This window comes from Lagopus leucura, unplaced genomic scaffold (assembly GCF_019238085.1).
Source record: "Lagopus leucura isolate 7727_CA_CO unplaced genomic scaffold, USGS_WTPT01 Super-Scaffold_760, whole genome shotgun sequence".
NCBI classification, from domain to species: Eukaryota; Metazoa; Chordata; class Aves; order Galliformes; family Phasianidae; genus Lagopus; species Lagopus leucura.
Window position 1 is genome coordinate 1,076,471 of NW_024962257.1, and position 15,250 is coordinate 1,091,720.

The following is a 15,250-nucleotide window of genomic DNA, read 5'->3' on the forward strand; positions in this document are numbered from 1 at the left end:
TGATGTCCGAGCCGGGCTGTGAGCACCCGTAGGGGGGAGGCGGCGCTCAGAGCCCCTCCCCGCGTCCGCGGCACTTCCCAAATCTCCAAAGAGGATTTCTCCCCGTTGCATGACATTCGTTTCGGGAAAGCGTCTTTTCCTAGATGAGGAAGCGCCGCACCGCACCGCACCGCATCGCATTGCAATTGTGCTTTTCACTTTTCCTGCAAGAGCCCCTGCGACGCGCGGTAGGCGGGAGGTGCCGGCAGAGCGCGGCCGATGCCCGGTACCCGGTGCTCGGTACCCGATGCCATACGGAGGAGCCCCGCCCGGCTCCGTGCCGCGGCCCCTTTAAGGCGGCGCCTCGGAGTCACCCGCGCCGCTGGGAAGCGGAGTCACGTGGGGCGCAGTCTTGTGACCGGCCGCGCGCTCGGCAGCCGGGGCCGCCCGCCCTCCCTCCCGCGGCGGGGCGCACGGCGCAGGGCAGGGGCCGCCCGCCCGCCAGGGGCCGCTCCGCCTCCCCCCGCCCGCCGCGCCGCCGCCTCGGGGGAACTCGCGCCGCTGCCGCCGAGCTCCGGCGCCCCCGGGCGGGGCGGAGGGCGGCGCCCGGCAAGTTGGGCGCCGAGGCGAGGGCGCCGCTTCCTCCTCGCCCCGCCGGCGGTCGTCGCTCCGCTCCGCGCTCAGCATGGACAGCAAGCCGCTGCTGCAGGAGCGGCCGCCCGCCTACAGCCCCGCCGCGCCGGGCGCGGGCTACGACTACGGGCAGAGCAACTACGGCGCCATCCCCGCCCCGCAGCCCGGCTTCCAGCCGCCCCCGCCGTACCCTTACCCGGGCGCCGCGGCCGCCGCAGGTGGGTGCGAGGCGGGGGCGGCACGGCGGGGCCGGGAGCCTCGGGAAGGGCCGCGGGCCGTGGCCGGTGCCGCCTGCCGGCTCCGTGCGCCCGGGAGCGGCTGCGCGGCTTCTCCGCGGAAATACGAGCGGGCGGAAACGACCGGTGCGACTCGCGACGCGCCCTGCCTAGCGTCGTTTTTTTCGGGCCCCCTTCGGTTCCTCTGGAGGGCTGCGGCTCGGTTCCTCACGGGGTCGGCGAGTCCCGGCAGGAGCGGGCGGCGCTGAGGAGCCCTCGGGCACGGGGCGGCTCGTACCGCGCCTCGTGGCGGCCTCCTGCGGTGTGGGGCGGCTGGCGGCCGTGCTTTGCCGCACCGAGCTCCGGGGAACGGCCGGTGGGTAACGCCGTTCGGGACGAGTCCGAGCCGGGCCGCCTCAGTCGGGACAGATTGCGCTGGGGAAAGTGCGTCTCAACTTGTGGCTGCGCCTGCCCGTCCCGTCGGATAGCCCTAATTTCTTCGTTCTTAGCGTTAATGTGGTAATAACGTAACCTTCTAACTACAGTTCAGATAACGCGTTTGCTCACTAAGAATGCGAATTTTCTGCAAGGATTTTCGTTCTGTGCCATGCTGCCCTTCTGCTGCTATGCTGTCCTCCCACTTCTGCAGCCATAACCTTTTGGGAGCCAGAGCAGGGTTTGTTCTGTGTCCCCCGCTTTGTTTCTGGAGTGAGATGTTGCTGACACTTGACGTCCAGAACTGAAATCCACAGTCCTCACTTGTTCAAGCTGTTTTTCCCTGCTGTTCCAGCAGCGCTGACCCAAACTCAGAGTTAATTATTAGCTTAATGCCCTTTTTAGATGGTTAAATTGTACTAGATACTTGGATTCATGAAGTGGTTTTCTTGTTGCGTTTGCTGATACTTTTGTTTCAGCCCTGATTTTGGTGGACTTCTACAGTGCTTTGCCAAGACGCGTCTGCCTTCATTCCGCGTTCCCTTTCCATACCTTCTACCAAGTTATTGTTGTCCCCCATGCCTTGCATGCAGTGATTCAGCTCTGGTTTTTATTTTAGGCTATGCTGTTCCTCCACCGGCCTCGCAGCCGAACTACTCGAGCACATACACCATCATTCAGCAGCCTGCTGCCACCACCTCTGTTGTTGTAGTTGGAGGCTGTCCCGCCTGCAGGTAAAACCCTCTTCCACTTGAGAGATTAACTGCCGTGGGTTTTATGTTTGAGATGAGAAGTGTCTGTATAATTGCTTGGTTTTCTGTTTGTGTATTAGAATGGAGCTAACTAAAAAAGCACTGAAGTTTTGCAGTGCTTTAATGCGATGCATCCTAGTGGGCTCCAGACGACTGCTGTAATTGATACAATAGGCTTCTTGCAAACGTGAATCTGTTCTGTATGGAGGAGGAAGATCTGCAAGCTGTGTTCTTAATGAAAAGGAAGTTCAGTGATGGATGCAGAGGCTGGGTTGTCTGGAGAAGGGGTGCCAGGAAGTTCTTTCTGGTGCACTTGTGACCACTGCAAGTGAGGAGCGTGACTTCATTGTGAAATGCTGTGGTTTCTGACCGTGGCACTTCTGTTCTCCAGCAGTGCCTGCGCTGAATCTCCTCGTTCCCCAGCCCAGGCTGCACAGAGCCAAGCAGGGCAACAGGCAGTATTGAGTGGGAGCATCAGTACTGTTGAGTTTGGAAGTTCTCTTACTTTAGAAGTGCCTTTACTGTAGAAGTAAGGAAGGGTAATCGATGTGGTTCCAAGTGTTGACCTGACAAAGTGGTGAAAACCAGAAAAAGCAGTCAGCTATTGGTTGGGATTGCAATAAAAGGACAACTTCAGAGATCAACAGCCGTAAAAGAAATGATCTAAGAAAAAAGGAAAAGGAAGAAGGCAGGCATAACAGTAGTGTTATGAGTCTGCATGGTTCCTTTGCACTTCTCAGCTCTGCTCATCCCAGGATATTGACTAATGGGTGAAGGCAGCCTGGTTGCTGCTGGTGCAGCTGAGGCATTTATGTGCCTGGCCAGCCCCAACTCAAACACAGAGTCCTGCTTCTGTTAGAATGTATCAGAACTGCCCTTCTGGTGTCTTATGAAAAGGTGATCTTCTGCAAGTCTGAGCCTTCTGTCTGGTCCACTTCAAAACATGTAGGAAGCAGACTTGTTGGAGTAGCTTAAACAGCATCAGGTTTCAGTGTGACAGACGTGATAGAGATGGCTGTGATGGCAGAGGCTGTGTCACATGCCTTTTGGTTTTGTTAAAACTGCTGTCCATTGGAGAGTCAGCACCTGCCTGCTGAAATCCCACTAGTTAAGGCTGAGAATCTGGTGCCAGCTGGAGCTCTTAATCTAGAAGATGTATGTTTTAAACAGTGAGGGAAAGTAGCCTGAGCTGTGAGCAGTGTGGTCAGTCCTGCTGCTGGAGTCCTTCCACTAATGCTGGATGTTTATGTGCCCAGCCAGGAGACAGAAGAGATGTTATGCCTTGCTTGGTAAGGCAGGCAGTGGGTTGTGCAGACCTTGCCCTAAACCCAAGAAATCTGAAAAAAATGAATATGGGAGTATCTTCTGTGATGACTCGGGGTTGTAGACTGCTGGTATCTTTAGGGTTTCTTTATTTTTCTTGTAGTGATCCTGAGATGCTGTAGGAGATTCTTTTGAAAGGGTAATTTGCAAATAAAGTTTCTGTGCCTAGGGTCCTTTTAGCCAAATCTGGGGAAAGGAGCGAGTCTGAATATTTGTAAGGCATTCTTAAGCGACCTGATTTCAATAGTTTTCTTCAGTCATCCTCCTTGTGCTGCTGGGGGCAGCCAGAGTTCTGTTCATGGCACTCCTGTGAGGCGCTGTGTTGAGCAGCTCCAACTGCAGGGCTCTCAGCACTGCTGGAGAGCTGTTGGTCGGAATCCCAAGGACCAGCGCTGAGTAACGACAGTGTCGTAGCCTTTGCACAATGCTTTTCCCCAGATATTTAGAGGAGTCAAAGCCTCGGTGATAATACTGAGGGAAGAGAAGCACTGTTTGGTTGTGTTCTGATTAGATAAGGAGTTGATGTTGTGGTGCTGCAGCAGAAGCTGGTGGGATTTGGTGGGAAGCGTGCCGCTCCATCTGTTAGCGGGATCCTGAAGAGGCAGGCTTGGTGTTCTGGAAGGTTACACTGGCTTATTCTCTTACAGCTCAAAATCCTCTTTGACTCCTCAAGACCTTGAATGTAGTTCTAGCTCGTTTCTTGGCCTGGAAACCTATTTTATGAAGAGTGCAGCATGCAGATGCATTCTAAATGCCACACCGAACAGAAGGATACTGAGAGGGCATTGGTAACGTAAAAAGCTGTTAATGGTGTGTAAAAAATTTTATTAAGCTACGAAGGCAGCCTTTCTGTTACTCCTCTGATTTGGTGCACAGTTATTAGAGAAATTCATCTGCTTTTGAACATGAGGAAAACTCTTTGGTTGTGGCTGTGCCAAGAGTGTAACTGACACAGCTAAAGCCCACTGATAGAGTTCATGCCCTCAGAAAAATCAGGCTTCTGCCCTATGGCATGTGAATAGTGCTGATTGAACTAAAAACCATTTCTGATGTAAAACGTTTGGTGAGGAGAAACAAGCAGTACTGCTCTGTTATTTGGACAGAGGCCATCTCATCATAGTCACAGGTGACTTTGGAAGTATCATCCTATGGTGGCTAGCTGGTGATCTTCAGGCTCCACTTGTCCTGTGAATTAAGAGAAATGAATATGTACAAGCATCTTCAGAAGTTTCCTCTGGAGGTAGGTGGCAGTGTCCCCGGTCACCCTGTTAATGCCTTTTGAAACACCAGCTTACTCTCTGAAGCACTGGTGTCTCTGAGGGGTGACTCTCCTGTCTTGTGATCTGTCCCTCTTGCCTGTAGTTCTTCATTAGACAGATCATCCTCATTCATCCTTGGTCAGCGTTGCTTTCTAATTACAGACTTCAGCCTTGCTGCGTGTTCTGTCTGTGTCATTCAGAAGTCTGGGCTGGCTGTAGTGCTGTTGGCCCAGTGTGAGCTCTTCCTCCAACCCAGCCCTGACGTACAGAGGATCAAACTGAGGTGCAGAACGCTGTCGCTTTTACTGCAGGAAGCTGACACGTAAGGATTGGTGAAGTCTGGCTTTGAAACTAGGAACTATCTTCACAGAATCACAGAATTGTAGGGGTTGGAAGGGACCTCCAGAGATCATCGAGTCCAACCCCCCTAAATCTTATGTTCCCAAGAACAGTTTGAGTCATTACAGCCTGAGGTTCAGCCATGTCATTGTCTTTTTAGCTTGCAGATGGCAGTTCAGCAGCTTCCCTTCAGGTTGCCTCCATTTTCTTTTTCCCTGTCTTTTGGTGGTGGGGTTACAAACTGCAGTGGGGTACTTGCTTTCCTGTTGCTTGACAGAAGATGAATCTATTTAAAAACTGTGAAAGCATTCCTTTTCCTGAAGTTTGCAGTGGGGTTCTTCCAGAACCTGGGGCAGAACTGTGGTTGGCCCTGGTGGGTTTTGATGTTCCTATTTAATGAGTTCTCAGTTGTTTGAAGGAAAGGATGAGGGGAAAATACATAGCTTCTGGATTGTAGTGGTTTTGTCTTCTGACAGCTATAAAACACCTCCTTGAGAAGGGTTATGGTGGGTTCCAGATAGCAGAACTTTCAGTATTATTACTGGGATTGGAGAATGAGACAGCTGTGAATAAATCCTCACTTATTCTCACATCTCTTGGAGCCTTCTTCCTGCCAGACTGTGGGGCTTGGCTTGTTTGGTTCTGACTTGATAAAGGAGTAGATTCTGAGATTTTGTTGGTTTTGTTTTTAAAATTCAACTAGGTGCATCGCTGCTCAGAGCACATTCTAGGAAAATTGCACTGCAGTGCTAAACTCCTTCAAAATCTCAGTCTTCTGGTTTCACTTTGGTTATTTCAATCACAGGTGCTGTGTGTGATTTGGTAGAAGCTCTTTCAGGTACAGGGTTTCCGTGGTTGTTCAATCTATTTAAATGTTAACTAAACGTTCCATTTATAATTGCACAATATGTGTCAGCTGAATATCCCAGGAAGCAGAAGGATGTAGCTATTGATCAGATGTTCCCTCTTAAGGAAAACCTGTGGGTTTTGGTTTGTGGCGGCAGGCTGAAGTGCTGCGGAGATCCTTTGGAATCTTGTGAGCAAAGGCAGCTTTGAAATAGCTTTTAAAAGGCTGCTCTGAAGAGGGGCAGCTGTAATGGTGCAGCATCTCGTGGCGCTGCTTTGTGCCACAAAGAAGATGGGCCTGTGGTGAGAATGGAAGGAGCTCCCTTCTGTAATGTGCAGCTTTCTGTGAAGGTTTGCTGCCGGGAACGTCGGGGCGTTCTTCCCTGCTGTGCTGTAATTTGATGGCAGCAGTTAGGGCATGAAATTCAGCAGTGACTTCTGCATGTGACTGCTAAGAAGAAAACTGTGACAGAGCAGACTTGAGCAGAAGCCACGAGTGCCTCTTGGCGTTACTGGCTAGGCTAGTGTAGCTGTAACCTTGTCCCTGTCTTGGAGTAGAGGCACTCGGTGCTTAGCTGGAAGCCCATTGCCTGAGGCCAGCAGGGGAGGTGCTGAGCCCCTCAGAGGGGTCCCACGTGAGAACAGCATAGCTCTTGCACTTCTTGAGGGTTTTTCTGCTACTGTTTTGAACTGAATTCTGGAAAATAATCAAAACACATCTTTTCTTAATAAATGAGGCTTTATGCAGCTAACAAGGTACAGCAGAAACCTATTCCCTTAAGAGCCACTGTTTTAAATAAGAAATTAAAAATATATAAAATAATCTGGTCCCTAAGTCCCAGCCAGTCACTGTTTCAGAGCTGATAGCTGTGTCTTCCTGTCCCCATTTGTGTGGGTGTCTGTATTCTGACAACTGGCTGTCCTTGTGGCAAGGAGGAGGAGCCTGGTCTTGTTTGCTGGGTGAAAAGGGATCCAGAGGTGCAGTAATTTGGATGTGTATGCAGGTGAGTGAGGGAAAACACAGATCAGAAACCATTGGTGTGCATGAGCTGGGGCTGGAGGAGCTGGCAGCTCTTGCAGAAGTAATGGCATGCATTACTGTCACTTGCTGCTGCTGCTGCTCACAGGTGAAACTGCTTAACCTCACTGCTCTTGCTGCATTGGGTAGGATAGGCACAAAGAGGAGCTGTCTCTGTTCTCCTATTCACAGTTAACTTTGGAAGTTGCACGCAAATCTCTCCTGCTTGTCACCTGACAGCCTCCACTGAAATCTTAAGTTAAAGACTCCGCCAACGCTGTGGCTGGGATTGGACACTGCTCGGAGATCTGCATTTGTTTATGGGTCTGGTCAGCGTGTGAGACAGCTGCAGGGTCCTGACAGCGAAGTGTAGTTTCTTTTCGTGCCCTGCAGTGCTGATCATGCACCTGGAGTGCTGCCTTTGATTGGGATGACCGTTGGTTGTCACTTAATAAGGGATGAAAAATGCTGATAAGCATACATTTAAATGCTGTGATGTAGCCTTAAGTCTAAAAATGCCCACATTAAATTGCACTGGTGTTGAGTTTGCAAATCTCAGTGTTGCCTCCCTGATCCTGAGCGTGAGACTCCATGCTTAGAGACTTAATTTCAGGAAAAGATTTGTCTGAGAAGTAATTTGACAATAAATGCTCGTCAGTGGGGATAACTGACCTTACTTTATGGAGCTGGCAGCTGCAGTGTAGCTTAAATCCTAGACACTGCTTGCAGTATAAATAAACCTTTCCACTTTTAGATGGGGAGTGGTGCACTTCTAATCAGCTTACATGTGGTTATGCCATAGAACAAAACTTATGTTTGGTTACGTTAATGAATCCACAGTTTGAATATGGACTCTGATCACCCCGTCTCTGAGGTACACGAGCACAAACTAAAATATTCATGTTCTCCTTTATAAAAGGTTCTTTTCCTCCTCCTCCATTTAGTAACTCCCTAAGCAGGGGCGGTGATTGGATAAGCGTTCATCTAAAATTAGGTGCTGACACAAACCCACAGACCAGAAAGTGCTCGTGTAGTGACTGCTGTGGTGTGGCTGGGCGCCGTGCAGTGCCGTGCTGCACGTTGGGCACATCGTGCCTCTGCTGCATCCCAAGCCATGGCTGCAGTTGCTGCTGGTGCTGCTGGTGCTGCCGGTGCTCCCCGCTGCTCTGTCCCTCAGGGCCTGGGTCTGCTGCTGGCGGTGGATCTGATCACAATTAGTTGCGTTATTTTTAATTGGCACTCAGTGTGACCAAAGAGTACTTCCCAGATCCCCGTGTTCAGGGGGAAGTGTTTGAAGTAAATTCTATTTAAAGTGACAGAGACATCTGCTGAGTGGAGGACTCGGCTCCTTGCAGGCTGACGGTAACAGGTTGGACAGCAGTCCTCACTGCTGGGTTTGCAGCTCCGTGGGGCTGAGCAGAAATACCTGATGAGCCCTCTGATGTTCAACCAGTGCCTGTGTTCCTTGAGGCCAAATCCCAGCGAGCCTGCTCGTGTTCTTCACTGAGCACTGACTTACTTGTCACAAAGGTAGGCTCTAGGGCAGGAGCTTAGCATGAAATTCATGCCAGACAAGGAAGAGACACACAAACACTAACAAAGCAAGAGCTGAATGCTTCTAGGAAGGGGATTCTCAGTGTGTGCAAACTGAAATGCTGCCGTTAGTGTAATAGCAAGACAAGGGAGGGATTTGGTAGCCCCCACGTACTGCGCTGCATGCTTGGTGGGCCTTTTTCAAAGCAATGCTTTTTGTGTCATTGAAAGGCCTGGAAATGGGCTTTGCCTTTCTTGGAAGGATCTGTAGTACTGAAAACTGCCTAAATCTGTAATTATTTAGAGAGGTCTGCATTGCATCTGTACCTGTCTGCTGATGCAGTGTGTTACCTGGTTAACTGTGCAGAGGAAAACAGAGAGCCTTATCTGACATTCCCTGGCTTCTGCCACTGATTTATTTGGGGTGTGCAGCATGTCATGCTTTTCCACAAATACCAGACACAATAATTGACCACAGCACAGTCTTTAATTGCAGTCTAATTTTGAGGGTCACTTACAACATAACTGTTCAGTTCTAGTGTCTGGATGTGCCCTAGCAAAGAAATGGTGATGAAGCTTTCCAAATCTGCGTACAAAAGTCTGGATAAAGCATTCATAATCCTGAGTATATGCAGCAAAATATCTGCCTTTGTAGTGCATTTGCCTTTCTTCCAGTTGTGACAGTGCTGACTTGTTCTGTTGGTAACTTTTGAGTTGACTCCTTCCACATTTCTTTCTCCTGCTGTACCATCTGCCCCTCTGGCTGTTCTTCTGGCCTCTATTTCAGTCTAATGGGGAATTCTCTGTGGTGAGAGGGGAAGGGAAACATCCGCTGGTGCTGTGGTGTGATGGGAACCCTGGGCTGGAGTTCGTCGTAGCAGAGCACAGGGCAGACTGAAGAGCACTGCTGAACAGGCTGAGCGCCTCCAGTGCTTGTACTTTGTGAGGTGATGCAGGGCAAGTGCTGTGAGTCAGTGGCCGATGTGCCAGACTGAGGGTGCGTTAGTGCAGCAGAGATGGTCTGGCTCCTTTTTGTCTGCTGGCACACGGTGTGGTTTGTCAGCACTTGCAGTGCAGGGGTAGAAATGCTTTATGTGCCGGGTGGGGGAGGCATGAAGCCTTCTCTGAGACCCTCATAAACCTACTGGCATTCTTGTCAACAAGGCTGTAGGCACAAAAGGGCTGTGTGATGATGTTCATCAGCCCCATTGGAGCCATTTGCAGCATCAGCTGGACAGAGCAGGGTTGCCAAACCTGGCTGCAGAAGAAAGCTCCAGCAAACTCTATGAGAGGCTGTCCTGTCTCCAAGAAATCTGCTCTTGTTGCTGCTGCTGCATCTCTAGTTAATGGTCAGTGTCAAAACTTCTAAGTAGAAGAATTAAAAATGGAATTGGGATTCTGCGCTTTAAGTTGATTCATTCTTTCAGTCAGCAACTCATGGCAAGAGCAGCTGAATGAAATCCAGGAGCCCAGCAGTAAGCTGGAGCAGCTTTCTGCCTCGGCAGCCTTTGTGGAGGTCTCAGCAGTGCTGCCTGCCCTGTGCTTTTGCAGAAGATAATTTACACTATTTACACCTATTTACAGAGCCGTGGCTGTGCTGCCCCATTCTTACACGCACCTTTGTTTCAGCTGGAGAACAAGATACTGATACCACAGCAATCGTATGAAGTGCTTTGTTCATGTTTGTTGGTGCTTGTATTACCAACAGTATCTGTGAGGGACAAGCCAGAATCACTGTGCTCTATGACGTGCTGACTGCACCATGTGCTGAATAGAGCACAGCAGAGGTGCCATCCTGGAGAAGGAAGGATGGCTTTATGGGCTTTGGCAGCATCATGGGAAGTTTAAGTTGGACTTCTAAGCTGATGTTGATATCTGGATTTGTGATTTGGTAATGGAGGTATGAGAATAGCAGCTAAAAGGGACTGGAAGGAGATGTTAAGTGCTTCCCAGTGTCTGAAGAGGAAGAAGTGCTATGAAGCTTTGCAACAAAAGTGGTACCTACATCACTGGAACGAATTCTGCAAAACTTGCACCGTGTCAGAACAGTGCTAGGAAAGGGAGATGAGACTGAAGTTTGAACAAGATGTGAAGTTCTAAACAATTGCAATAAGGGAATGGTCTCAAAGTCTGCATCTTCTTTCCTTCGCTCTGTTTGCTTGTGCAGTAAGGTCTGTGAGCACTGGGTAGGGAAAAAACAGCCCTCAGGCCTTGGCACCTTGCCTGCATTGCGAGCACTGCAAGGTCACTCAGCTCTGCTCCTGTTGACTTTCACTGTCGTGGGCAGTCAGAGGAGGGCCCTCCCTGTTGAAGTGTTTTGCTCACCTCTGGGTTCTGACTGCTTGTACCTGCTCCAATTTCTTATGTTAAGCTGTTATTCCTGTGTAGTGGGTGGCAAACTGTGAGCAGGTGGCAACCTGTGTGCGTTCTTCAGTGCACTTGAATTAAGCAGTGTTTGCCATGAATACGGCTGCTCTGAGTGGCTATCTGTTGGAGCAGTCCAGGACTGTGGTGGTTGATAAATAGCTGCTGTCTGGAACTAAGATACTGGTTTGAATTAAACCTTTCACGTGTCTTATCTGCAGTCCTTGCTCTTATCACACGAGAATTTCTTGGGTTTCTTTAAGTGGTGTAGTTCAAAGCCTTCTGCTGCAAGCTGTGAGCAGAAAAGCCTTTTAAAGGGGGGAAGCCTCCTCTTTGCACCGCGCTTCCTTCTGCTGCACGGAGGGGAGTTTCACTGAGTGTCAGATCACGAGGTAACCTGGGGTTAAACGCAGTGGGGGGCTTTGACTCAGTGTGTTTTCCATTTCTGCAGGGTTGGCGTGTTGGAGGACACCTTCACCTGCCTCGGTGTTCTGTGTGCCATTGTGTTCTTTCCAATTGGGATTCTGTTCTGTCTGGCACTGAGGCAGCGAAGATGCCCAAATTGCGGGGCGGCTTTTGGCTAAGAGGGCTGAACGTGGACGTGCTATGGAAGCTACAACTGTTAGCGTACTCTTTCTAATGTAAATGTCATGTACAATCATTTTATTTGCTTCAGACCTGTTTTGTAAAGTGTGAAGAAATTTAGTCTCTTGCATGTAATTTAAACTTAATCTTTTATGAGCATGTGCATTGCAAAACATGAAAACCGACCTTGTTTTCCATGTTTAGTGGCACCTCTTGAAAACTAAATAAAACTGCTTTTCCTTTTGCAATCCTCAACTTGTGGCTGGATTATTAAATATGTGACAAACGTGTCTGATAACGTGTTTAGTATGCAAGTGAAGTTAATAATCCTAGCTACAGACAGGGATGGAAAATAGTGGTGTTTTTGGGTTGTACATGTAAGGTGAGGGGATGTATTTGCCTCCCCACGTGGATCCCTTCATCTGCAGGCTTTTGAGGAAAGCGGTGCGAATGCTGTCTGTGCTACCACCATGGAATAGGTGTGGGTGAGCATATCTTCCATCTGCAGAAGGCTGCTCAGAGCCTTGGTTTAGTGAGGGCAGGTGCTGCTGAGGGCACAAGTGTTATCTCCAAGGGTTTGCAGCAGCAAGTCCTACCTGCTGCAGCAGTGGTTTCTACACCACCAATAGTTTCTGGCTGCAGAAGGGAATGCTTACCCAAGAAGAGAGGCTGAGGCACTGCTCAGTTCCAAGAATAAAGGTTTAGGCATGTCATTGTTTCATTCTGATAAGGAACTGTTGGAGGCTTATGGTCTTTGACTTGCCTTTCTAATGTTCTGGCTCAGGTGTGAGTTACGCCCTTGAGATGTGTTTGCAGGTGGCTGTGAGGCACTCATAGAAGGTTCCATGGCCAACAAACCTGGCGGGCAGTGCAAGGGGAGGAGGTGGAATGAGGGGCACTGATCTGCAGCCAGCAGGTTCCTGTGCTGCTTTTCACACCCAGTAACCAAAGGCATTTTCTGTCACTCACAGCCACCATAGGAGCAGCCCTGGGATGCTGCAGGAGTGTGCGCTGTGCTTATGGAAGGTGGGGATGACCAAGAGTGAGGGCTGAGCACTGGGACAGGTCAGAGAAACACGCTGTACAGCAGCTGGGAGGCAGCTCTGTGCTGTACAGCCATAATGTGCTCAACCTTGTGCAGAATGAAGAGACGCTGTAAGATGCGAGGCTCATTTCTAAGGTGATTATTACAGTAGGAAGAGAGTTCTTCAGGCAAGCTATATCTGATGCAGGAAATCAAAGCCTGTAGTGAGGCACAACCTGGGACTGAAGTTAGGTGTATCAGTTATATTTTGCCCGGTGAGATGCTGCGTTCTGCTGCCATTTGTGCCACTGCTCGGCTCCTTCACAAGAAAGCCAACCTTACAAGGCTGCATTAACAGAGCAACAAACCACTTCAGTAGTAGTGGTGTAAGGAAAAGCATGGCACTTGTACTGTGAGACTTTCATATGACTGAAACTTGATGGTGTGTTTAAAAATATATATATTGTTGAAGAATGTTGACAATATATGAGACCTAAAATAGGTTTACGTTAACATTTTATAACTTGTATCTGCCATTAAGCAAAGCATTACATATGCATAGAGGATAAATATTTATTTATAACCACAAGTCTTTTTAAACAAAATAATGTGTTGCTGCTGTATACAGACAAATCTCTACGCTGGAATAAGGCAGTTGGTACATTGCTGTATTAAAAAAAAATCAATCAGCTTTTTCTAATTGAGTAAGTGGCATAGGCAAGGCCTGCGTTCTACAGCTTACTGTGGCAATTTCCAAACAACAAATGCCAAGTCCTCAGATCTGTGATCTTTTCGTTAGTCAGATTGCCTGGAGCATCCAAACAATCTCCAGGATCTCCACAATTCCATCCCCTGCAGAAGGCGTACTGTAGAACCAAGCTGAGCTGCTCCATCATAGCCCAAAGCAACAGCCTCATTAGAAGGAATGCTTTTAAAAATCAGAAATCCGTACCAGTATGATTCTATTTTACAGTAATTACACTTAAATAATTTTTAGAACAAGTTTAGATAGCAATTGTCATTACTGCAATTGATGTTTGTAAGGAGGAAATATTTATAGGGGTCATCTATTCATCGGATAATGGGTGCTGATCTGTCGTTTGTCACTGTTGGTCTGAGTTTCACAGTTGCAAAAGGATTTTCTCCACTGAAAAGAAATGCACAAAGTTACTGCGAGGTTTGCTGTGCTGCAAGGAGCATTGCTGGAAGAATACATTACAATTTCACACCAGCAGATTCTACACAACTCCTAGCTCAGCCTGAGCGTTTAAAACAGCCTTACACAGGAGAGCTGTCTTGACAGCAGTCCCAGGTTTGGTAAGTTACTGCCTGGTTTGCTCTGGATGTTCTTTAAAAGGCTTCCAGAAAGTTTGGATTTAACCCCTGCTCTGTGCCAAACCACAGGAGAAGCACCTGCTGCTCTGGGAGGGTCTGTGCTCCCCTCACAGCACTTCTGGCACTGTGGGGCTAACGCTGCTGCCAGTGGTCAGAGCAGCTCAGGAAGAAACATCCTCAGGTCCCCTCACAGTCAATACAATAACGTACATCAAACTGAAAACCAACACAACTATAATTGAATAAGTAGCTTTAAAACGTACCTTAGAAAGGGTGGTTTTACAATGCCATTCATGTTGGGTTTCTGTAAGAGAATGGATACGGGTACAGATTTAAAAAAAACAACAGAACGTGCTCCAGGTGATCTCCTCATTGTGCTGCTACAGAAAAGAGGCTCTTCCATTCGAGCAGAATGAAATATGCAGTGACTTGCACTAATAGCCGTCTAGTTTAGTTGAGCTGTGGGAGGTGGGCAGAAGAGAATGGTCTGAGAACATCCAGACACCGACAGCTGTGTGTGCATGCAGTGTAGAGAATGGGGTCTTCTTCCCCAGGGGGGTCAGTTCTGTTTTTTTTGCCAAGATCACCAATTACACTTACAAAAAGTTCTGCGCTGTATAGGTAAAAATATCAAACATCACTGAAAACTGGCAACCAAAAGAAGGACAGAAGCAAAGTGTTGCCATACAGCTTCTGTAGCACGCTGCAGAAGTGCCAAAAAACCCAACAACGCATGCAAGCACCCACCAAACAACCAAACCCCCCCGTGCCACCACCACAGAAACCCTCCTGCGCTCCGTGACTGTTGATGTGCAGCGTATGAATGAAGGCATCTCCTGTGACTTCTGTGAGCAGCGATGGTGAAAGGAAAGCAAAGCAGCGAGCCCTGGCAGCACCTGCATGTTTAACCAGCAGCAGCTGCGTGGGAGTGGCGAGAACAGGAATGACTGTACAGGTATTGTTGGCATTTTGTTGTCATCAAATGGTCGTGTTTGTTTGAATGCACGATCTGAAAATGCTTTTACAGCTACGGTGTGCACTGTACTTCTGATGAGATTTCCTCGATTTTTGTGAATTTGAGATTACCCAGAAGATGGCAGCGTGGCACTGACACAGCGCTCCTTTAGGATGCAGTGCTTGGTGCCATGAACTCAGCTGCTGTAACGGGCTGCCAAGCCTGCTGCACGATGTAGAGGCTTTGGCAAACATTAAACTTGTCCTTTTTTCCACAAAACTTTGAGTATAATAGTATTTAATTTTAAGTATTTCAAATGGCAAACTAATTGCATTGCTTCTAGGAGGTGTCAAATTAGGTTCAAAGCAAAAGTGAACTTTTGACTACATGTTCCAGCATACAAAGCATTCTCGGGCCTGGCAGCGGAGCGGTGGCTGTTGACTTGCACAGAAGCAGAGAGAACAAGGAAATTCTGAGGCTTTCCAAGGGAACGAAAGTAAATAGTAATTCTGGAGTGAAATCCTGTGGTGTGAGTGCAATTCTCTTCCTTGTGTATACCAGGTAAGAATCAGGGGTCACAGTGAATGTCTATCTGCTACACGTTAAGAGGAACCTCAACAACAGTTATGAGACCTGAATGCATTTGTCTTCCATT

The 15,250-nt window shown here is 48.7% G+C and overlaps 2 protein-coding genes across 2 annotated transcripts in view; one reads left to right on the plus strand and one right to left on the minus strand.

Moving 5' to 3' along the window:
- The first annotated feature begins 649 nt into the window (after nucleotides 1-649).
- On the plus strand, nucleotides 650-11,536 carry BRI3 (brain protein I3). The gene is made up of 3 exons (XM_042863991.1): nucleotides 650-830; nucleotides 1,882-1,996; nucleotides 11,148-11,536. The coding sequence occupies exons 1-3, from the start codon at nucleotides 665-667 to the stop codon at nucleotides 11,278-11,280; spliced, it is 414 nt and encodes a 137-aa protein (XP_042719925.1). The 5' UTR covers nucleotides 650-664; the 3' UTR covers nucleotides 11,281-11,536.
- A 1,322-nt stretch (nucleotides 11,537-12,858) lies between these two features.
- BAIAP2L1 (BAR/IMD domain containing adaptor protein 2 like 1) overlaps nucleotides 12,859-15,250 on the minus strand; it is a 33,295-nt gene continuing 30,903 nt past the window's right edge. Inside the window, exons 13-14 of the mRNA XM_042863989.1 lie at nucleotides 13,904-13,944; nucleotides 12,859-13,452 (exon numbers count right to left, since the gene is read on the minus strand). Of these exons, the coding sequence (XP_042719923.1) occupies nucleotides 13,377-13,452; nucleotides 13,904-13,944 (117 nt within the window). The 3' untranslated portion in view covers nucleotides 12,859-13,376. The remainder of the gene's footprint in view (nucleotides 13,453-13,903; nucleotides 13,945-15,250) is intronic.